This window comes from Paralichthys olivaceus, chromosome 20 (genome assembly GCF_024713975.1).
Source record: "Paralichthys olivaceus isolate ysfri-2021 chromosome 20, ASM2471397v2, whole genome shotgun sequence".
In the NCBI taxonomy this organism is placed as follows: Eukaryota; Metazoa; Chordata; class Actinopteri; order Pleuronectiformes; family Paralichthyidae; genus Paralichthys; species Paralichthys olivaceus.
Genome location: NC_091112.1, coordinates 12,750,788 through 12,774,808, shown reverse-complemented (window position 1 = coordinate 12,774,808; position 24,021 = coordinate 12,750,788). Strand labels below are relative to the sequence as shown.

The window sequence follows — 24,021 nt, the reverse complement described above, 5'->3', positions numbered from 1 at the left end:
CAACCAGCATCACCGGGTCACACAATATAAGATTCAGTCAATGCAAAAGTGTGACAACCTATCAATATACCACAAGTAGCCAATGCTTTTCTAAGTTGTTCTTATAGGAGATTCGCAGACATGTTAAGGTTGACCTTTGTCAAACAGCCTGGATGATAGACAATCTGAGGCAAAAACACCACAACGAGTCGTTTTAAACTCCGAAGAAAGAAACTCAACTAGCCCGTCTTGGCAAGACATCATATTTATAGAGTTGATCATTATCTTACCCAGCAATGACCCAACACTTTGACATTTATCTACCGGGCTACAACAGTTACAGCTCTAGTTAGACCCTGTTTTGTTCTTAGACTGCAACAAAGTGCATCAGATGTTCATATATATATATATTAATGCATATAGACACATTTCTGTCTCTGTCTAAACAAGCAGGGACTCTTCTCCCATTCTGTATCATGACTTAAGCATTAAATAACCCAAATGACAACAATTTGAGGCGTCTTTTAGGGTTAATAGTTGGATTTCAACAGATTTCCAAGTTGATGACATTTTTTTTCAAAGCAGCCTGTGCAGCATTTGTTTGTGGTTTTCACACATCGGTACAAGCACTAGCAGTAGCTCACAGACTGTTTGTCAGGGCTCATTCTAGCAAAAAGGCCAAAGTTCAGACTCTTCGCAGCACATACTTCATACTGTATTTCAAATCATTAAAAGCACAGGAATAAATAAAAGCATTAATCCTTGCTCTACTATATAACGTAAGGTGAGCAGTATCCATGGATTTGATATCATTGGAATGGAGCCATCATTGATGTTAACTGCCCAACTCTGACCTTCTTATGATTATAAATATAAAGGGAAAAGGGTCTATTGTCACAATGATTTATTAGTTTGTGAAAAATTGTTGGTGGTGAAGTTAGAATATTAAATAAATTATCTTCTGGAAAGTAAAAACACTATATTCCTCTTGATGTCACTTTGTTGCAACTCCCTACTGCCCCCTAATGTTACTCTATCTAAACCCTATTTACCCCAATTGTGAACACTTTCTGCCATGACAGGATTTGAACAGCAGATGGGGTTCTTTCTATTAGTTCAGGTAATGGTAGGAGTCGTGATTACCAGCTCAGGCTATGAGTCACTTCTCAGTACCACGGTGTCCTGTGCCGTTCTACATGCTGCTGACTCACTTTCCACTGGGGAAAGGACATGTAGGGCAGCTTTTGACTGACATGTCTAATGAGCACACCGTGTCTGGGGAACACAGAGCATGTTTATCAGTGGGAAGGGGAGAGCATTGTAGCTCCGCTTCAAAAGCAGGATGAAAAAAAAATGACATTTCGTTGTAAGGACTTTTTTTTTTTTTAAACTTGTATCAATACTGACTTAGACTCTGTATACGAGGATTAGAAAAACATTGCTACTCAAATATAACAAAGCAGCTTCCAGTAAAGACATGTAAGCTTCACAGCTACATATCCAGCTGTATTAATTGTCAACATAAAGAACTCCAATCCACTTTTTTTTTTTTTTTTTTTTTAAACAAACCACAAAATAACCAGCATTGATAAAGTGAAGACAGCCCACTTGTGTGTGCAAATGAGGCAGACACAATAGACAATTATGCTTTTTATTTCAATTTATTTATCTTGTAAGAACCAATACGAATTGGGGATGTTTTCAAAATGGGTACAATGATAAAAAACTGACCATTTTCATTCTTCTCCACCTTGTCTTTCAGATTGGATCTTAGGCTCTGGTGTCTGTGTCTGTCTGTGTGTGTATGTGTGTGTACAAGTTTAAATATGCATAATTAGGGAAGTCCTATTGTAGCCCCATCACAGAGAATGAATGAAAGCAGGAGAAGTACCTGTTGTAAGTGGTGCGCTTGGTTTTTTCCTCTTTAACTGCCTGAATGAGTGTCTGAAGTGTGTGTATGTGTGTATGGATGCTCAGCAGGGTTTGGTGGGCTTATCTGAGGTGGACCGATTATTGCACTCCAACAAAACAAAACAAAAAAGAAGAAAAAAAAAAAAAAGACATGGCTCTCAAGGCAAAAAAAAAAAACTACAAAAAACTATTGGATGACAAAAGTGTCCTTGCCCCTGCCAAACTCATAACTGCCACACATAGCATGTTTGTGAATAAATATTGCAGACATATTAAAACTTAGTGAACCCCTAAAATGAAAGTGACTTTAAGCAAGTGAAGGGTAAAAGGAAAACAATTACTGCATTTTCAGGTGAACCTTTGAGTTTTTGTGCAAAAAAAATAAAATAAACACCCAATACCAAAATGGACAATCAAAATGTGTGTTCGAGTTTAAAAATGTTTTTTTTAAAGTTACATTATTCTGGCCTAATCATAATATCATTAATTCATGGGAAATAAAAATCTGAATATCATTTAACATAACATCTTTTCATCACCACTGTTTGTGTAAAAATAAAAATTCACAAAATGGAAAATGGTATCCCATGATTACAACTGAAAAAAAAACAAAACAAAAAAACAAAGGATGGACTCAAGTTAAAAAAGAATAATTCTGGCCCGTGGTTGTACAGTGTAACCGGGAGGCGGGCCGATCTGTGTGCTTTGACCTTCCATTCATTGGTTCAGCTGGTGGATCCCCAGATCTGGATTCATTCATTCCATCGCTCGCTTGCTCTCTGATCAATTAACCATGACTCAGTGTTAACATATCATCACAATATTTACTGATAGCACTCTCTTCATATTTTTTTCATCTCCCCTTGTTGGGAGATTCCCCCACTAGATGCACATAAGAAAGATGCACTGACAGGCAGCCTACTGCACACAGCAGTTGTGGCCGTTGGTATCCTTGAACCGCAGGCGCATCTTGGGTCTGTATTTCTCGAGGTAAAGGAGCTGTTTGGAGTTGAAGGCTCCACGTCTCTTCCTGGGAAAGATCAGAGGGGAAAGGGGGGAAATTAACACAATGTTATCCACAATAAATACACTATATTTAACACAGTGCAGTGATTAACAAGAAAACAGAGTGATTTGTATTGGTTGACAGAGTTTAATAAGGTCAATACCACTTTTACCTGTCTGTTAAATATAGATGGCTACAGTTAACAGCTAGTTTAAGACTAGCAACAGGGTGGAAAGCTTGCCTGGCCTTATCCAAAAGGTTACAAATCCACCAGCCAGCACCTTTAAATCTTAATTAAAATATGTTTGTCCAAAAACCTGAGAGTAAAAATGACAATATGCTGCATTGCAGGGGTTTGTGTGCCAGACTATTTCTTGTTTGGGGTCAGTAACTTCCTGGAGTGTCTGCAAGGCCAAAAGCACAACATTTGCTAAATGTTGAACTATTCCTTTAACAGATGAACTTGGCATGGTGCAGTTATTTCTGGTGGCATTACCAAACTCAAAATTTATACTTAACAGTTCCTAGAATTCTGCAGATAAAAAAAAGACCAAAGTCGATGCTCTGAAGTTGTCAACAAACTAGAGAAACAAAATGTTTTACCTAATAAACAATCTTAAATTACAGTTTAATACTTTACATAGGTATTGCTTTATGGTACATACATCAAACATCTAAGGTATCTGTATAAATTCTCATTAAAACCTTTGAGCAGAAAGGGAAACGAGGGTACTTACTGCCTTATGAACTGCACAGCATCTTCATACTTCATTCCACACTCAATGAGGGCTAAGGCCACCAAGACTGGAGCTCTGAAAGGTGAACAAATCCAGTAGGAGATAGTCAGAGAATCAAAGAAGGAGAGAGAGAGAGAGAGAGAGAGAGAGAGAGAGAGAGAAACAGGATTAAATGCCAGGGTTCACATGGTTCCATAGTAATATTGTGGAGGAAGGGGGGTGGTGAACGGTGGACAGTGGAGGAGGGATGGGGTTGCTTAAACCTGGGAAACAGGCCTGGGAAATCAACAGGGGCGCACAAGTTCACCGCTGCCCTGCTGGGGCACCGCGCCCACACCCTGAGCCACACACACACATACTCTGATAAGTTACAGTAAGACAACCTTCTCCTTTATCACCAGGAGAGATAAAGGGGGAGGGGAGAAAAAAAATACCTAAAAACTTTGGAGAAAAACTTGGCAGGTTAAATCCTGCGCTGACTGAACATTTCCTCGAGTGGCTTTTCTCACACACGCACAATTCGAGGGATGGCATGTGAAAAAGAAAAGGGTTGAAAGAAAATGGAAAGAAAAAAATGTGTGGAAGGAGGGGTGAGAATATTGTTAAAGAAAATAACAAACAACAACAGGGCAAATGGCTGCAGCCTCCCACGCTGAGGGCATTCCACATCTGAGAGTTCGCAAGGGCTGTTTCGTAATTTCGTACGTCTCTGTGCAGACGCCTGGTGAACTGGCACACTCAAAGTATAATAAGAACAACTTTGAGGCCTTGGTGTCCACAGATGCTGGTGCGCACATCTACACAAACAAGTACAATTGAGGCCTTAAGAAAATGTTGACTGGTGTCAAGTAGATCAGACTGTAAGGCAATGGAAAACCCACATGACTGCAGTAAATACAGCACAGGGAAGAAAAAAAGAGGCAAATGCCAGTCTGACCAATACTGGTAATTATATAACTTCCCAAAGGCCACAGCAATGCAAAGCGCTGGAATCCATTGAGAACTGATTGGCTTATTTTATGTCTGTTCTCACACTAGCTCGCCCATGTCATGTGCTGCTGTTTTCTTATTGTTGAGTCAACATAACTCGTTTGAATAAAATTCACCGTCATATTGGACCATGTGAATATGACATGTGTTTATCTGCGAATCGCCTGTGCAGCCTCATGACCAACAGACAGATCACATGCAAATGTAATTGCCTTTCTTTTTGCTGAGGCCACAGCAACAGACTGTCTTTGCTATTGATAGAAAACTCAACCAGCTGTTTACAGAGAAATAACAGGAACAGAAAGGCGACAGCCAGTAAGGATACTGAAATAATCACTTGTGTGCATTTATCATTAGTGACAGAAGAACAGGAAATATAGTTACAACGCTGCACATTTAGTGGAGGCAAACTAAACTGTGTGAAGAAATAAGTGTGAAAGAGGAGGTAGTGTGTATGTGGGTATATTTCGACACTGATAACATTAAATAAATAAATGTGTTCTGTGGCCTTGCGTGTACTGACTCTTACAGGTGCCACATGTCTGTTTGGATTCACTTTGTTCCAGTGGAGGTGAAATAGACCCTGGTCTGAGCACCAAAACAGAGGCATCACACTAACCAGATAATAATAACATGAAGGGGAAACTGAGAACGAGAGATAAGGTCAGCGTTACACTGGGGAGAAGATGATTTGTGTTGTTGCCTTTCCAATTAAAGTTTCTAACCTCACAAAAAAAGAAATCTGGGCAACACTGCTGTCCAGATGTGTGGATGGACAATCTTTGGATATCACATCTACACAACTGCCTTCAAACCTCATTAATGTGCCACTGCATTTGAATTTGTTGGGTCCAATCATATATTTAATGTCCCTGCCTGATACATGATAAAATGCATGTTATGCTCATGACTAAACACGGTGACTTCTGCCACAGTAGCATAGTTACTCACCGGCCAAGCCCTGCCACGCAGTGCACAGCGATGCAGCAGCCAGGCTCCTCTCGAAACTTGGTGTTGAGCAGCTTGAGCCAGTCGTCCACAATCTGAGTGGGAGGAGGGGCGCCATCATCGAAGGGCCAGTCCTGGAGGAGACATAAGAAGCGAGATTATGTTGGACACGATAAACGTACAATAAGAAAGGCTGCCAGAAATGTACCTTTGAGTCAACTCTTACCAGGACCTGGATCCCCTCCTTCTCCACTGGAGCCTTATCATAGGTGGCATCACAAACTCTCACCAATGTGTTCACCTCGAACTTTTTCAGGTCCTGACAAATATGGAGAGAAAGGACTTTAGGCAGGAGCACTAACCGTCAGACAGAGAAGCACACTGATACAGACAGATGAGGGCGTACCTCAGTGAACTTGTTGAGCGTGGCATTGGTGGGGTTGTGGGTGATGAGGAACCTCATGCACTCGTAGGCAATCTCGACTGCAGCGGGGCGGTTCATGTTGGCGAGACGGCTTAAAAAACAATTACAATACAATACTCTTACAAAACAAAAGCGACTTTTGGCTCAGAAGTCAGCAAGACTGCTAGGAGATTTATGAATTCAAGAAAATGGTTGAATAAATAAAACTGACAACACGTGGATAATGATGGATCAGGAGGACAACTATGGGATGATGTACACAGAGAAGGGAAACAAAAAGAATAAACTAGTCCACAGTACTCCGGGATGTAAAAAATTAATTAATACAAAACAAAAAAATTAAAAGAATAAAAAAGAAAAAAGATGGAGAAACTATCCAGGAGTCATCCAATCAGTTTACCCCATTCAGGAGAGCTGTTTGTGATTGGCTGTTTGAGGAGAAAGAAGAGCGCAAAGACTTTTCGTATTGGTTGAGGCAGGGCAGGGCGGTCGGGCCAAGGACTACGCGATATCCCAGGAGAGCCTTTGGAAGAGTCTGCAGTTCCTACTGTGCTGGCAGTCAGGGAGGTTTCTGGGTAGCGTAGTCCCTCAGGGGGCGGCCGATTCACTTCTCCACAGAGGTGAGGTGCTGTGCCTGGCAGAATTCTCCGCTCACACACGCCATATAGGTATGGCTCAAGTCAACACAGAAATTCTATGAAGAGAAGAAAAGAAGAGAAAGAACACACGAGGTTATTTTAATTGAAACGAGTGCGGTGCCTGTTGGAATCAAGCCTGTTTGGCCTGTGGTGATGCAGCTTGCAGTCTTTCTTTCTAAAAACTGTAAAGTCAGGCTGCAGTCAACAGAACCATGAAGCTGCACCACCGCTGCTGCGCAAAGAGCTGTTCATCTGTTTATTCACAGTTCGGTAAAGGTCAACTCAGTGCATAGAAAGCCTGTTTGTTCAAATTTTATTAACATTGAATGAATGAAGTTTCTTTGGCCATTAACATAACACATACCGACAGAGTTTTCTGTAAATATTAGGTGGAAGATAGTTTTAAATTGGTAGAGCCATTTTTTTGATTACATAGTAACCAGTGTGTTTAAAAGGGCAACTTAAAACTGGTAATTCCACCTGCTAAAATGAAAACTCCTAAATTGTAGTTTGTTAACATTAGTACTATGGGTAGTGCCTATGTGCAACTGTCTAGTTAATGTGGCCTCAGCATGCTGGTGTCTGTGCGTGCACTCAACCAACCAAGAAACTCCCATCTGTATGATTTAGAACTTTGAAAAAAAAACAAAAAAACAACTGAGCTTTGTCTTTTTTGCTGTTCATGAAAGACCATCAGATCAGGAGGCCTTTTTATACATGGACACACTGGATGATTGCCACACGTCACTTTCAGTTTGGTAGCAAGAAGGTCTCTAGGGTGGTTGTCAAGTAGAAGATAAGACAGCTCCTGATCAGAGTTGTCGGAATTAATAATATTAGCTTCAGAAGTTGCTGTACGAGCTGTCAATGGTAGTGTTGCAATTAATCAGCCAATCAAAACATTGTCAAATGTGATCTACCAGCACTTCAGCGTTATTACCCTAAAATTGATCTTCTACAGAGCACCTGCCAAGTTTATTTTGAGCTTGACAGCTATTGGAATGTTTTATATAACCCAATTTCGTAGAAACAGTAAGTTCAGGACTATGCTTTCCGCATACAGGGTTTGTACCCTCATGGTTGAATGCACTTATCGGGAGTGGCCTTGGATAAAAGTGTTAGCTAAATGATATGTTATCATCATAATAATAATAATAATAATAATAACAACATACAACTTGCCAATTAGACCATAAATACATGTTGATTCAAAGATGATAACTGCAAGTCATGTCATTTTGTGCAGAAACTGTAATAAGAATTGTTTAGTTTTTCCAAATCATTAAGCTCTTCCCTCATCATACGTTAATATTAATTTCCACAAACCCATACTTAGCATGTTCAAAGCTTTGGTCACAATGAGAGTGGACAGTTTTATCTTCGGCTTTAAAGTTTAATTGGACTCTTTTACTCATGAAATGTGTCCAGAGACTTGCAACACAGAATTTATCAAAAAGACACCAACACAGTGAAGGCGTGTTTATGATGTATGCCCTGTATATCTTCTTCATTGATTGCTTTCTTTTTTAGTCTTCCTCTAAATTCCTTTTTTTGTATCTGGAGCATCAGAAACTTTCCTTGGAAGAGTTCCAAAGGTTTTCCACACCATTGGCTTTTGTCATACATAGTTGCTGTCTCCTACTCCACCTCAGTCAATGTTGTTGCTCTCCAATGCAGCTCTGGCAAAGCAATCTTTGCTGGTTGATTTATAACACAGATGCAAAAGACAGTGCTACCAGTGCAGGGATGTCACCACAGACTCTGGATTTAAATATGTACCTGGTACTGATAAGCTTAACCAGTGTATTGTTAACTGCGGTGCACCACTGCGACTTGCAAATTTGTCTCGCGTTATTTGTTAAAATCAGCATTGTATAGGCTTTCATGTGAACTATCAGGAGCGAGCGAAAAATTTAGTGCAAGTGCTCCCAGCCTCTTCAGACTGAGAGCAAGGTGAAGTCTACACACACACACACAGGCCCCGGGGCCCGCCCCCACTCACTCCCACGTAAGTATCAGTGCAGCTGCTTCATGATCAGAGCAGAAGCAGCAGGTGGTTTGTGCTGGAGTTTCCTGTGTCCTCCCTCCACACTCCTGCTTACCTGCACCCACTTTCACTCATAAAACCCAACAATCATCAGAAGTTATTAGGACTTGATCAGTACAAGTTTACTTAGTGTTTGTTTGATTTGCTGCAGAGTTTATGAGGCTTAAACATAATGGAAAATGGGTCATCAACATTTTTGTGCGCGCTCAGCAGGAGACGCAACGTGTGCAGCCAGGACTCAGTGTTAAAGTGAATGGAGCGATATGGATTCACAGTCTTAAACCATCGAACAACTAAATACATGATAGTAAGTTATCTAAATTATAACCATCCCACCCTTTTTACCGAGCTGGTTACACATACCCTGTGCCAATGTTTAATCAAGATCAATTTTTGTTAACAAAGCCAGAGAGTCGTTCTGTCGAATTGAGGAGGTTGAACAATGTAACACACCATTTTTTTTTATCTTCAAGTCCCACAATTCAACTTTAAAAAGTCTGCCATGAACCAACTACAGTTTCAGATTACATCACTATTTCAATAACCACCTGTCACCAAACTGGAAACTAATAATATGCAAAGTATGGAGTGCACAAACAAGCGCACAAGGGTGTCTTAGAGAACAGGTAATGTCTGGTCTGTAACTAGGCAGAGAGCAGTCAGTCCAACTGTGCCAAGTCCTTGACAGTCTAAACCCAGCCGCCACAGACTGGCTGGAACCGTCTCAGAGCAACACAGGAGGGAGGCGGCAAAGGGGGATGACGAGCGCTGGCTGTCACTGTGTCTGCTGTGTACACGTGGTGAGTTGGAGGGCAGCAGAGAGAAAGGGCTTGGACTTTAGCACTGTGTCACAGGCAGTAGTCACAAGGTGAGGATTACAGGGTGGGCAAAGCTTCAAACAGCCAAAGTATTTCAAGTCCCATGCTCCCTCTTTTCGCCTCCTTGAGACTGACACAGGACTCTCTGTACTCCCTCCATTCCCATTTGACTCTGACACAATTTACTCAGGATATTTAACTGTATGAGAGTGTATACAAATTGTTTTGTCTCTCAAACCCACCTGCTTGATTTCTAATGCAGCTAAAACTGAATTTCCCCTTTTTCTCTTGCTCTAACTCACTACTCCTCTGTAACTTACGCTTTCAGTTTGCTGTCAACCACAGAGCCTCTGTAGAAGATGTAACAACTCACCCTCTACATTTTTCTATCCTCCCCTTCATCTTTTGTACTTGGCAGTAGCCAAAGGGCCACTTGAAACGGCCTTGATTTCTTTTTCTCCACGTGTGACAATTGAGATCCTCTGTGATGCCTTTAATTACCACCTCTGAGCAGTGCTGAACACAATATGGCTTTGCTGTGTGTACGCAGCTCAAGCTTGGACAAAGGGTAACTGGGGTAAAAGGTTTCTTTTAATCAGCTTCTAATCCTCCAGAGATGAGAAAGGGTGGAGAAGGGGAGAGAGCGGGGATATCAACATGTGTTGTCACCTGTGAAAATGGATGGTGGAGAGGAGAGAGCGGACTGAGACATATAGAGAAAACACTGAAGAACAAAAGAATTGTGGGTTGCCTAGAGGTACAAAGTGACTTTATATGTTAAGTGTTTTAAATACATCCAATAGCAGTGAGACAAAAAGGAAGATCAAAACACCAGGTTAACACTGGGATATATGAACGGAAACATATCATGATTAGGTGTATGAGCAGTGGCTAAGAATCAGTGCAATTATACTGCAAGTATCTGTGTGGACCCTCAAAATGTTCGATTGTTTAAATCCAACATGCTGTTACTGCACTGATCTGATGGAGTAAAAATATTTCAATGTACATGTCTTATTTAGTAGACAATTGAAAGCTGGAAGTTTAATGTAATGCAATCCAAAATTGGACAGCAGACGAGGGAAAGCGACGCCTCCTCGTCCTCCTCCTTGAGTACACACGCTTGTCAAAAGAGAAGAGAGTAAACCGTGGCAAGATCAAGCCCTCAACAGTCTGCCAGCCTGTCGGAAAAGCATGCAAATCACTCTGAAATGCAAACTGGTTCTGCAGTGAGACACTGCACAGATGCAGGAAGGACAAAACAAACACACGTACACGCATGTCGATTTTGTTTGTTGAAGCGAAAAGACACGTTTAACCACACAGGAAACAAGAGAGATTGTTTACTAAAGACTTGAAAGCTGTAGTCTTGTAGACAATGTTACTTAACTGTTTCATCACTAACACTAAAAATAAACAACCAACAGTCCAAGCCACATAGGGAGCCGGTTTTCTGTAATGTTTCTAAAAAAGTACCCCAGCAATCATTAAAACTACTATTAAGACTTTTAATTTTCATTCTTAAGCCACTGTATTGTTAATCTAGGGACAGATGCACCAGGCGGAATGTCAGAACACAATGCGATATCTCAATTTCACCTGAAGTAACCAAATAAAATTCCAGTACACAGCCACTATTATCAGGTCAAATGTAGGTATGACATGTGAAAACTGATCTAAAAGCAATGTACAGCATCTTATCACCACCCATCGTATTCTATTTTGATGAAGTTACAGTGATAGGTGCCAATAAAGTCATCCTTTTTTGTGTGTGATGCATTGCACAGCTGTGACCAGTAAACCTCAACTAAACAAGTCAGTTTGCAGGAAACTTCTGGGGAACTTCAATATATTTTTGATCCCCTGAAGTATCTGCAGAATTTGCACTCCTCGCTTTCACACCGCTCTCTGGGGTAAAACCATCCCACTATATTAGAGTCAACATGTCTACTCTGAAAAGATGTCTTTGAGGCGTACGAAATTAACCCTGGTTGAATCTGGGACGGAGGCCCAGTTAGTCTCATAGAAAACTTTATCTTCTGCTTAGAGGTGGTGAATTTACAGCTCAAAGCAACTTAACTGATCATTAGCTGAGTTAGCAGACATTAGCTCAGAGGGATACCTTGGCTTGTTTACTCTATTCTGTGACCTTTGCAGTCACCTGGAAAATACAATCAGGCCCCAGTCAGAAACCTGGCATTCAATAAGGCACTGCTTGATATTGAATATAAAAAAGATTGGGCACACATTGAACCGCCAAATATGATTAAACACCCCCAATGATGTACTTCTGGTAAAGTACATTTGGGCCATTAGTGCATGTCTATGTACAAGTATATATGCTCAACTGGGACAAAGGTCATGGAGTGAAGGCAGAGGCCCGCCCTGCGGCCCAGAGAAAGCTCCCTTGGTGCTCTGTTACTCATCACGTGTTCCAATGTTGGAGTAGAGCTGCAAGTGGAAGGGTGGGTGAGTGAGTGGGAAGGAGGACCCTTTGATAGGGAGACTTTCCCAAATCAGCTGGCCTCTCCCAGAAACCACCTACAGTGACTAAGGAGAAAGAACAGAAGGAGAGAGAGAATGGAAGTGTGAGAGAGCAGAGGGTAGCAGTGCGAGCTGATAAGGACAGCAGTATCTCAGAACAGAAGAGGGACACGCAAACCTAAACAGGTGATAAAGCGGCAAAGGAATGGGAACTGGGTCATGGGTATAGTGTAACTGCTCATGCCAACTCATCATATGAGAATGACTCATCAATGTGTCCAGGAAAGTATCACTTTAATTACGAAAAAATACATTGTGGTGTGGCTTAAGTGCAAGAGAGGAGGCAGCTGTTCACCATCATGTTCATACAGCTGACAAAGTAGCAAAAGGTTGGAACACAGCCACGGAAGGTGTAAAGTGCAGAACGAGAAACTAAACTGCTACAGTGGGAGTGCCAACTGAAAGCCTTTTACTTGTTAAGGAATTCTCTACCAGGGGACTCTAACTGTACTAAATAGGCCGTGGGCAGGTTGTGCGGACACCTGATAACTGTCAGGAGCCTCATCTTCAATCAATAGCCTATAAGGTGCACTATTCACATTATTTGCGATTTGTAAATAGCCACTAGCTGGCTGGGGCAATATATTCACCAATAGGACAACAGGGTTGTTCTAAAATTAGTGAGAAAAAAGACACAGACACAAGAGCAAATGAGCTCCAATGTGTGGATATGGCATGTACAGGGGCACTGTGGCAAAATGTCAGGCTGTTGCACAAAATGTGGAACGTCTTAGTCTGACTTCTTCCCCCATAGTGAAAGATGTTAGTGTTACATCCAACCATGTCTGGTGGTCTGAGGTCGTGCCTGAGTCTTACTGATGTTTTGTCTGGAGTCAGGCTGGGCATGACCAGACTGTACTGCCTTGAAGCAGCTTGAGGGCTAATTTGATGTGTGGGAGCAGAGTCATGGAGCTGGGGGAGTGCCTGTCATCCATGGCAGGATGGACTTTGAGAGGAGGAAGAGGGAGGGAGGGAGGAAGCCCCTGTTCTCCTTGGAGTGAGAGCAGCATGGACAGCAAAAGAAAAGATTAAGGCCCTGATACACTTGCCCCAGATAACCTGCTTGCAACACCCACAGCACACACCTCTCCTTTGAGTTTTTAAGGGCTATTGACTCAGGCTTCACTCTTTCATTAACAAAACCACACATGCATACACACAAGGTGTCTCAAAGTCAACGATAAGAGTTAAAGGGAAAATACTGAAAACCACATTCAAATGTAGAGAAAGCACTATTTGGTGGGAACTGAAATAATGCCAAGTGTCATAAAAGCATTTCTTCATTCCTGCGGCCGCCGTGATTACCAAATAAGAGATAATTGATACACACGGAAATGTCAAGGGGGACAGGGACAAAGGAATTGTGACACAAGAAAGCCGGTAAGATTTGAAGAAAAATCCTCAAGAGGACATAACAATGGATAAGCAAAATCAAACAGAAAATAGCAGCAAAAAAAGTAAAAGAAAAACAACAAAAACAGTCAGGCCAAGAGATCGGCAGTGACAGTCGCTGAGATGCAACAGAGGATCACACCTGCTGAATGGTCCAGCTGGTTCTCTGCAGTGACGTCAATGCTGCTGATGGGCTGAGTGGGTGGATTTCTCAAATTGGAGCCATCCTCAACCCAACTCAGATCTCACAGCAACACGAGATGAAGGAAGCACCATTCATTCATTTCAAACCAATCCTGGTTTATGAGAATAAAAAAAGCAGCTGCTGGTTGAGCAGAGCTTAGGGATTTGGTGACAGATAAAAGTTGAGCAGAGGCCAGCTTTATATTAAAAGCCTTGTTGACACACAGATCTTTTCAGGGTGTTTTTCACACATTGAACAGGGGATGTTCATCTGCGCCTGAGGGCATTTTGCACAGACCTGGGTGTACATTTTGTGAACCTTGTTTCAGACACTTTTCAGACATGACCAGCGGGTAAAATCCAGAGAATTGGCTAAGGAGTTAACCCGCAGGCTGCCTTTCCCACATGCCCCACGCAGCGGGAGGTTGTCTTCACAGATGCGTTCAGAACAGCAGCAAATCCTCCACATTATTCAGTTAAGAGGTGGAGGAGACGGACAGCAGACAGAGGCAGGTAGCAACGTATTAACTCAGCTGCGGAGATCACATGATTTTCTCGACAACACACAGTTGTCTTCCACGTGTGTGTCACTGCTTTTTCACAGGGAGTTTGTTTATTTTGTATGTTGTTGTTTTTTTTCATTTTTAGAAGCATCATCAACCCCCACCCCCCAGCTCGCTCACAGAGAATCCAGTGGGGGATCCCCCGCTCTGTTCTCACATAGACTTCTCCTGGATTTCTAGGGACATTATACTTGGGGTCAGGGAGATGAAGTCCACAGAGAATGCAGAGCGCCTCATTCCTACATTTATGTTTACACATGCACCTCCTCCAGAGAAAATATGGAGGAGCTGCTGAGTTTAGTGCATGTCTGAAAGCAGCTTTGGTGTCAATCTTGGGCATTGTGCCCTGCAAGCAATTGAAGAGTTGTGTGTGTTAGTATTTTGTGCTCTAAACCATAGAGGATGGTAACCAACAAAGGAAAGGCACAACTTTATAACATGCAACTGTCTTACTCTTCAATGACAACAGATTGGTGGGCTCACCAGCTTTCCACCCAAATGAGGCAGCCCAGGAAGCAGAAAAAAACGATCACTGAGTTGACTTTCACAGTCTGAATACAGGCCTCAAGACCACAGAACAAAGCACATGTCATGTAAAAGCATTGAAGAAGAATCTAGCCTTGTGTGAAGGTGCAGCTGCATTGTGAAATGACACACACCCACAAGCCACACTGGTTTCCCTCCTTCACAAATTCAGTTTGACTTCAAGTATTTGCATGTGAGAAGCCCTCAGTAGGTCATTAGATAAGATAATTAACTGTGCTTAATAAAGACAAACGCGTTCTCAGAATTCCCGGGACACAGTCCAGGACCGAAGGGGCCTGTCAATAAGGGGTATGGTGACAGGTCACCACAGCATTCCGCAAACAGTGCACACATAAAGGAAATAGTGTGCATGCCTCACTATTAGGCATACTTGAAAACGCAAAAAGACAAACAGACGAGCAACAGAGCAAACACACACTCAAAAATGATAATACGGTGCACTAGTTAAGCCTCTGCCCTTTTTTCTGAGCCTCACCAGTTTGTCTAGTGTAACAAGTGAAACACTGAAATCCCTAGGCATGCCTGGACATGACAGTATTGAGAGATGGAGAAGAGATGGCTTATATGCAAAAAACCTGAACTCCAGTAGCAATCCCAAACTGTTGCTGTGCCTCCCTCTCATGAACTGCACACTCCCGGGATTCGCAAACAAGAGCCTCAGGCTAAAAGTGATACTTTAAGTCACTAGATTCTGTGAGGCCTCATGCTTTGTTGACTGAATTCTGATAACGTGCCCGTCTATGGGTTTCTGAGAAGAGAGCCATGGCTTAGGGAAGAAGTGATACATGCTCATTCAAAACTGTTCTAGGAAAGGCATCTTTACTTCACCTGCTGTGCAGGTAGAGCAAGCAGAATGTAGCAAAACTTAATTATAACTGTGTGGGGAATGCTGCCACAACTACAAGCATCTTGACCAAGAATCTTGACTTCTAGCCAGGATAGGACTTCACTACATGAGGAGCTGTTAGAGTTATTATTTTAGTCATTTTAAGGCAAAAATATCAATCATTCTCTGGTTTCTTTCCTAAATATCACAGTAAATTTAATATTTTTAGTTTAAGGGCTGTTGATCAGACAGCAAAGTAAAACTGAAGGTATCAACACATGCTTGGAGAAAGCTAAATGCTTTAATTATTTTCATATTATGATGAATTACTGGCACATTAATTGATTATGGAAGTAATTGTTAGTTGGAGAACCTGCTGCCTGTATTTTCTTTCTTACAAAGGCTGTGGAGAAAAGATTTGTTTGATAAAGAAATTAAAACCAAAGCTTAATAAAGTATTTTAAACCATGATTAAAGTAAATGTATCGCATGTTGTCTAAAAAGTTTCCCCTGTCTCTCCACACATTTTGCATAAACACCCAAAATTATCAAGAACAATCATTAGTGGAGTAGGTACATCTTAGTGGGTCTATTTATACATTTCCAAAACAAATGTTGTAATTTCTTGTCCCAGTCTAACTATGATTTAAAGTGGCTGTGCTTCCTTTCTAAACTGGAAATGTCATGCATTTTGATAGAAAGACAGCTTTAGTCATGGACAGAGTCACAACTGGTAATGTCTGTGTTTACATGCGTCAAGGTAGAACCATGCACAAACACTCTGGCTCAGGCTTGTGGTTGTCTCAGGTTGAAATATAACAAACCTGTGTTTCTCACAGAACTATTACTGCAGGTCCCTAAGATATACAGCCTACCCACTGTGGGCAGTAGTATTTTGAAATTGACTCAAAAGAAAACCACAGGGCAAGACATCTCTGTTGTGGAAGAGACAATATTAATGTCCGTCCAAATTTCAAACGTAGCATTGCTGACAAAATTTTACCTGAAATGGCAACACTATATTTAAAAAGAACTTTATTGAGACTCGCTTGTAAAGACAGAAACAGTCCTCCTGTTTTAGTTAGTGTGAGGGCGGACCGCGTTTGATCGAGTCTAGAAATATGTTAGGTGTACAGTATGACTCTCTGTTAATGCAACAGTCCAACCCAACAGACACACAAAAACCCTGAGGGCTGCCTACAACTCAAGTCCATCCAGCCACAGCAGACCTCTTTGAATTAATAGATCTACCACAATGTCTCACCTGGCCATGCAGTAAATACAGACAGATGATTTCTTTGCAACAACAACCTGCCTCCGATGCAGATGTTTTAATTTGACAGGCTAAAAATAATAATGTGCTTTACACTTCATAAGAAGTGTAACTACTAGATTGTTCCCTGAAGAAGGATTAGTTATACTGTCCACTAGGTTTGGTTGAAATATGAAAACAGTAGAAAGTAGGATTGGATCCAATTTTTTTGTTTCCAGAGAAAACATTTGTTAGGTATAGATACTGCAGTAGTGACACACCTTCCAGAGAGCACACTACCACACCTCAGCCAAAAATCCCTTCTTTTTTTTTTTCAGTTGGCTAACCTTACAGAATTTTTTGGGCTACAGCTTTAAATAATTGCAAGCAAAAGCAATTATTATCTAAAGATGACAGATTTTGTTTATCTACCAGTTGTGAATAACACAAAGGTACCAACTATCTACAGAAGAGATTATTATTAGTATTAAAAGCAAATTACTAAATAACTTGACGGTTACGCTAATCAATTCTCTGTAAACATTTAACTATGTCAACAAACGTGTTTGCAGTGTTTGTCAAAAACACAAGGAATGTCATTTTATCATTTCATTTTTTCCACTCATCATGTTTGCCTTGTCAATGGCAGCACAATATGTCATGTTGTTGTGAGCCTGTGTCCACCTAATTGTAATTTACATTTGACAACTCAATGTCTCAAATTAAGTTGTCAAATTATTTAGCTGAAATAGGTTCAACATGCTAATATAAACACTAAATCCATACTACATACCTAGGGAGTCATCCTGTTTGCTGTTTACTGCCCCCCTTCAGCAATGGACTGTGACACCATGCATTCTGTTGCCTTGAGACTCAAAACTAACAGCTTAATCTCCAGGGACATAGAGCATGTGACAGTGGACACATTACTGTCTGCACATTTACATTTGTTTATTTTTTTATTCATTTCCTGTGTGACTAGTATTGCTACAATTTAATACTTGTCAATTGTTACTTCTTCTTACCCAATTGTATATTGAGGAAGTGTAACGCAAGCATCTTGACCAAGCTTCTAGCCAGGATAAGTCTTCAGTTATCATTTTAGTCATTATTAAGCTAAAATACCAACCATTCTCTGGTTTCTTTCTTATATATCACAGTAAATTTAATATTTTTAGTTTGAGGGATGTTGATCAGACAACAAGGTAATTTACAGACTAAAAATGGATAAAGTTTTTTGAAAACCTGAGAATTGGACATCCTCATTCCGTCCCCTATTCAGCACAACGGGTTACCTCTTCTGCTCCCAGAGGACAGGAGCTGATCTTCCTGTGAAGTACTCGGTATTCTGGCCTCTGCTGTCCATGTAAAGCAGCCTTGAGAGGGGAGGAATATGTAACCCCCCCACACCACCACCTCACCCCATACACACGCCTATTTCCATGAAGAGACGAGCACCAGCTACATGCGCACCCACACACGGCGAAGCCCACTTATCACACTGCTGTGCTGCCTCTGAGCGAGCACAGATAAACAGTGTGACCATCAAAGGCCTCTGATAGCGCTCTGGGGGAGGGCAAGGGGGGACAAGGACTGATCCCTCTCTGGAAAAGACTGAAAGAGACCAGGGCTTGGTACCTTAGAAACGGGACTGAAAAGGGGAAAAACATTTCCTGACAAAGGCCCATTCTCTCCTCACTGTGGCCTAATTGCATTTTTAATCACACTTAACAAAAAATTAAATTCCAGCACCTGAAAAACAATTACATTTGAAAGCAAAACAAAGCCAGATATAACACTGACATTTGACTATGATTTAAATAAGGATTTAGAGTGACGACACAAACTGATTATCTGCTGACAACAGAGTAAAAAATGAGGGCAGGTTCTCAACACAAACAAGTGCTTGGGCCGGCAATGTGGTTCAAAAAGGTAGATCAAAATATTAACTATTCTAGCTCATTACTTTTGTCAACATATACATAGAAGTGCAGTTTTATGATTAGGTAAATATTTTTTTAAACTAGTTCAGAGGTTTTTGAAAAATGGGGCAGTTTTTTATTGTAAAAATCACTGACGACCACTAAATGCTTTGGAGCAATTTCAGCCTGGAAATTGTCACCGCTGATGAGAATTTGCCAACAGCCAAAAAAGACAAAAGAAACAACATTCTGTCCTTAAATTTGCACTGTGATTTGAAGGCAGTAAATTATTTTATGCTACGCCTTTACAGCTAAACTATTGTGAAATAACTTGAACATATAACAACCAATTAATAACGAGAGCAATAGTTCCCTTTAAGTCGCACTTTCTCAAACCGATTCTCTCATTCACCTAGCTTGAAGTGTGTCTGCGCAATCAACAATGAAAGATGATGATTCTTTTGTTTTACCTGGTATAAAGCTATGGGGGGGTTTGCCCAAGTAGCGGAAATGGTGGTTTCCAGTAAAATCTGGGATCAAATTTTAAAACATCCGACTGGAGGCAGACCTGGCTTGTTAAGAATCACTTTTCACAAGTGTATGAAAGTACCCCCTTTAAAATATCTTTCTGTGTATCAAGATTGTTGATTATTTTTTAGTACTACTGCATCTTCCCAATATGATAGTGTTCTACTTTAATCTGTAATATGGTCGAGGGATCTGAGATCAATTTTTTTTACTACTGTGGTTAATCTCATGTCATAATGGCAGAGTCACACCTCTACCTGTTGGCCAACACACCTCTACCTGTTGGCCAACACATCATTGAAGCTGAAGCCAGGACTCAAAAAGAAAGTGAAGCACAGATTAGTCAATCACATAAGAAGGTTTTCTTGTCACATTACAATTCACCCATTCTTATATTCTAGCAAACAACATCCACTTACACTGAAGTAAAACCAGATTGTCTGTGCCGACAAAAGCTACTTGTACGTAGGTGTGGATTGTTGTTTGTCAAGTTAATTCTTCAAATGTCTGAAATAAGTTTACGGAGGCAGAAACTGAACTGCAAAATTCCATGACAGTCCAAAGTAGAAATAAGTTTCGATGCAGGAGGCAAGAAGACAGAAGAATGTCTGATAACATTCCCACTGTGACATCAATTCTTCTGACATTTGGAAACTAACGTGGCCTTCTGACAGCAGCACAGGGGATACCTGTTGCCATATCAACAATTGTCCCAGTGGTAGCAACAAGTGCTCCTGGGGGAATTTTGGTGCTTCTCGTGAAGCGATCAGAGAAGAGCAATGGTGCTCTCTTTAAACATTCACAAAGCCAAGCTGAAGAAGCGGCAGGAGGTACAGCCTTTGAGAGGGTCAGGGTTCAGAGTAGATGGCAGCACATATACACTAATCTAGGAACTTTTTAACCTGTGGAAGCCTGCAACTTTACCAGAAGCTTAAAGTACACCCTCTGATCTCCGAATAGTTCCTTTAAAAGATTATGGCCACAGTGAACACAAACGTTCGAGGTCATGTTGTGAGAGGTACCCACACATTTCATGCGTTTACTAAGCTGCTTAAGAAAATTAAGGAAAAGTCAAGCTCCACCGAGAAACAACACAGTTCCCAGGCAGTAGGAAAACACAGCAGGCTTGTTTATGTATAATAACCCAGCTTTTTCTGGACTGTAGTTGCTTCAAACATGGAACATTTTCTGGATCAGTAAAGGTGAGCATACGCCTAAAAACAACAGCTCTAATAACAACAACACAACAACAACAACAACAACCGTCACTATAGCGTGTTTTGGCAAAGGACTGTGTTTTCTGAGGCTCTGGGAGCTTTAGCCAGACTAGGTGGCTGAAAACACTAATAACAAAAGGTAAATCCTATGCCTACCTGTTGCTATAGTTTCAGTAGGCAGCCTTGCAGCAGCATCTAGAAGAGGCATCAATCCGTCAGACACGACCAGCACTACAGAGCTTGTGCCTTCGCCTTTATCCCAGCACTGTGGCAACAACAGTAAACGAACACCTTGCCGACCAGAAAATGATTCATTAACAGACACAAGCACAAGCAAAGGAAAAACACAAAGTGCCCATAGTGACTGGTGCATAATCATATAGGGTTTTTTCACTTAAAATGCTTAAAATGACAAGAAAAAAGTGTTGGCATTTAATCCAAGCTTTCTTCTTGGACTGATTCGGAAAACAACACAATTGCTTTAAAGCCAAGAATCTTGAACACAACCAAAGCTTTTGTACTTTATGCTCATCACAGCCAAAGACCCAGGGGCATAACTGGATTTTAAATTGTCTAAATCTGTACAGCTGGTCACTGTGGAGCGGACCCCAGCTTTCAACACTCACAGCCGCCCTGTGGTGAGATGGGCTGAATGCCAGCAGTATACAACATAGGTGTTCCTCTACCTCAATAATTCTCCTTGGTAAGTTGGTGTCATGTTACTGTAAACTGGAATCACCTTTCACAGTTACGGTAACCAAGGCCAAGAACTTCCTCTCTTGTCACATAGCCCTTTTTTAAATGTTGCCTGTAGACAGAGGAACCATCCATTTGCTGGGGTAAAATCGAGCTATATTAAAGCCGACTATTACACTTTAACTCTAACAGGAACAAATGTATTCATAAGCAGAACATAGCAATGTATATCTAGACGTAGCAGCTGCCATCAGCCTGATTCTTAATAAAGATCTCTTAAATGCTTTTTTTGCAAACACAAAGACTACAAGGCCAAAATTGACAATTATATTAGTTACAATTTTCTTCAAACAAAAATATTACAGAGTGGCGTATGATAATGTTTATTTAGGAGTGTTACACAATGAAATTGTGTGTTTTGTATTTTAACACTACTCAGAGACTGGGCCTGGGGATGATGGGGGTCTCACTTGAGGAGTGGCATCTCGTGAATGAGTGCCTTCCACTGTGCGGGGCCTGCCTTTCACCACAGCCTCTGCTCTGAGTGGACCGAGCAGAATTATGCTATTTCTAGATTGAGTTGTGCATCATGTGTCAATTGACTATAATATAAAGCAGGTCACTGGTTCAAGTGACCTACTTCGTTGATAAAAAAATGTGAACAGAGCATAAAGACTCAAGTGAACGTCGTTGTTAGCATTAAACAAAGTGCTGTAATTGTCATTTACATCATGAATACACTAATTACAACAAGAATCTCAAATGTCAAGTCTGCTGTACGTTGGCATGGCCTCAAGTTTGTTTTGATGACCGATGCATCCCATGTTCTTCGCTCAGTAGCTGTAATGTGGGTCACCTTGCAGTGACTCATGAGCAGGAATGTATAATTAGCTTACCTGTTACTCCAGTTAATCATTGACTCATACACTAATGTGGGTGGGAGTGTTCGGAGCTATTCTTTTGTGATAGCCACCCATGAGAATTTACTACCGGAGAGGAGGCTCAAACCATTGGAAGGTCATAAATTGAAAACTGAGAGGCATGGGAATGTGCTGCGGCCTTTAGTGTCACAGCTGCTCCAGTCAACTTCCTCCCTGAGTGCGTTTCCTCATTTCACTCCAGCCCACATGGCTAAAATGGGGTTTTGGGTGCTTTCTGTTATAGGGAAGCAGACAATGCAAAATTATAGAACTCACCTAACCCCGGTGTTAGCGGCATTTCCACATGGTCAAACCGCCTGGTAGACAATGGAGGCAGTCTGACTTATCAAATCATGACACTAAAGTCAGCAAAACAAAGACCACACATTACATAGCTTGCCTGATTATTGTTATGTGTTGACGTCCATGTGTTAGCTTAGCATACGGCTTCGTAATAAAAAAGTAGACCGTGCTGTGGATCCAGATTTGTCACAAAGGGCGGAAGGCAGCTCGCTCGGTCGCCATCTACCTTTAAGTCAAAGCTTCTCCCTGCTACCGACGCCTGTCGAGACCACACCGTGACCAACACTGTGACAGAGCCGAAAATGCTCAAGTAAACACGGGCACTAGTTAGAATTTAAACCCCCTCGAACCACGGTGCTAAACATTAGCCAAGACAGCTGTTAACATGTCAACCACGTTGTTCGTTAACGCGGAGCTAGATGTTGTCCAGGAGGAATGCTACCTTGACGGATATACCCAGAGCTCATTGTGTAGCTAAGGGTTAGCTCTTATTTTACAGGATTGCAGTCGACGTCAAGTTTAGACAACACCGCAATACTAACAGACACACAATGTCGCTGTGTTTCACGACAACACACAAAGCAAACAAGAGCATGTCGGGGCAAATCTACGTTCGCCGTGTGACATTTTCTTGAGCTTCTTCTCCATCTAGGAAATAGCCCTAGCCCTGATAGCAAGCTAGCATGGCTACATCAGCTAGCAGGCTAGCTCAGCTCCGTACTTTGCATTTCCCGGCAGCGTTTAGCAACAAGCCCCAACATCAACTATCGTTAGTTTACACATAAAAACACACGAGTGACTGATAGCAATGTGCTAACGTATGATTTATAATACGAATAAATGTCAACACCATTTTTTTAAAGCGTATGTAGCCCAACACTACCGCCCAAGCTTTGCTCGGTGAGCTAATGTTAACGTGGCTACACACAGACACACACACACACTCACTCACCATCCACTTTATCTGCCCCTGTGTTATCATAGCGATCATAATATAATCCAACAATATGGAAGACAACTTTTAATCGTCGGGCTCCGGCGGGTTAGTGTCGCTGCAATCGCTTCCGATCGCACGAGAGAAGACAAGCTCCAGCATCTCGGTTAGTTTCAGTTCGGGGTCATTCGTGCTACTTACAAAGAGCAGGTTGAACATTGAAATCCCGTGACTGCCCCGGAGAAAGTGGAGGGAGAGTGGAGAGCTGTCAGGTCGCTGTTTGTGTTCCTCTTCAATGTGGCAGCTCCTCGGCGGAAGTGGAGAAGTGTTGTCGAGGAGGAGCCTCCTCAGCCCGGAGACTCCCTCAGGGCCAGTGGGAAATGTGGCTTTCAGGGGGGCCATGTCCACACTGCGAGGGGGGGGGGACATCTTCCCTTGTAAGATTTGTAATTGTGAAAATGTACAGTTTTTTTGTTCATGAAATGTGTAGATCTGCACAATTTAACAGACTAGCTGCTAACTAGGCAATACACAATGTCATCAACACGAGTTGAGGTCTCTTATTTAGACTACTGTCCTGATCTGGGATTTAACTTGAATTTCTTTCATTTTTAAGGTTTTTTTTAATTGTCAAAATTTGTAGTTTTGGCAAAGTTTTTTAACAGGGATTTTTTTTCATCTGTAAAAATGTTGTGTG

At 41.5% G+C, this 24,021-nt stretch overlaps 1 protein-coding gene across 4 annotated transcripts; it reads right to left on the bottom strand.

The window, feature by feature from the left end:
• Positions 1-1,624: 1,624 nt before the first annotated feature.
• ptp4a2b (protein tyrosine phosphatase 4A2b) lies at positions 1,625-23,733 on the bottom strand. 4 transcript variants are annotated; one of them, XM_020090573.2, is made up of 7 exons: positions 23,526-23,733; positions 6,396-6,689; positions 5,978-6,086; positions 5,798-5,890; positions 5,575-5,705; positions 3,634-3,708; positions 1,625-2,920 (listed from the first exon to the last, which is right to left on the bottom strand). In XM_020090573.2, the coding sequence occupies exons 2-7, from the start codon at positions 6,398-6,400 to the stop codon at positions 2,809-2,811; spliced, it is 525 nt and encodes a 174-aa protein (XP_019946132.1). In that variant the 5' UTR covers positions 6,401-6,689; positions 23,526-23,733; the 3' UTR covers positions 1,625-2,808. The 4 variants fall into 4 exon arrangements, with proteins under 4 accessions (XP_019946132.1, XP_069372176.1, XP_069372178.1 ...); XM_069516075.1 differs by having other exon boundaries at positions 5,780-5,890; positions 23,526-23,665; XM_069516077.1 differs by having other exon boundaries at positions 23,343-23,583.
• Between the last annotated feature and the right edge of the window lie 288 nt (positions 23,734-24,021).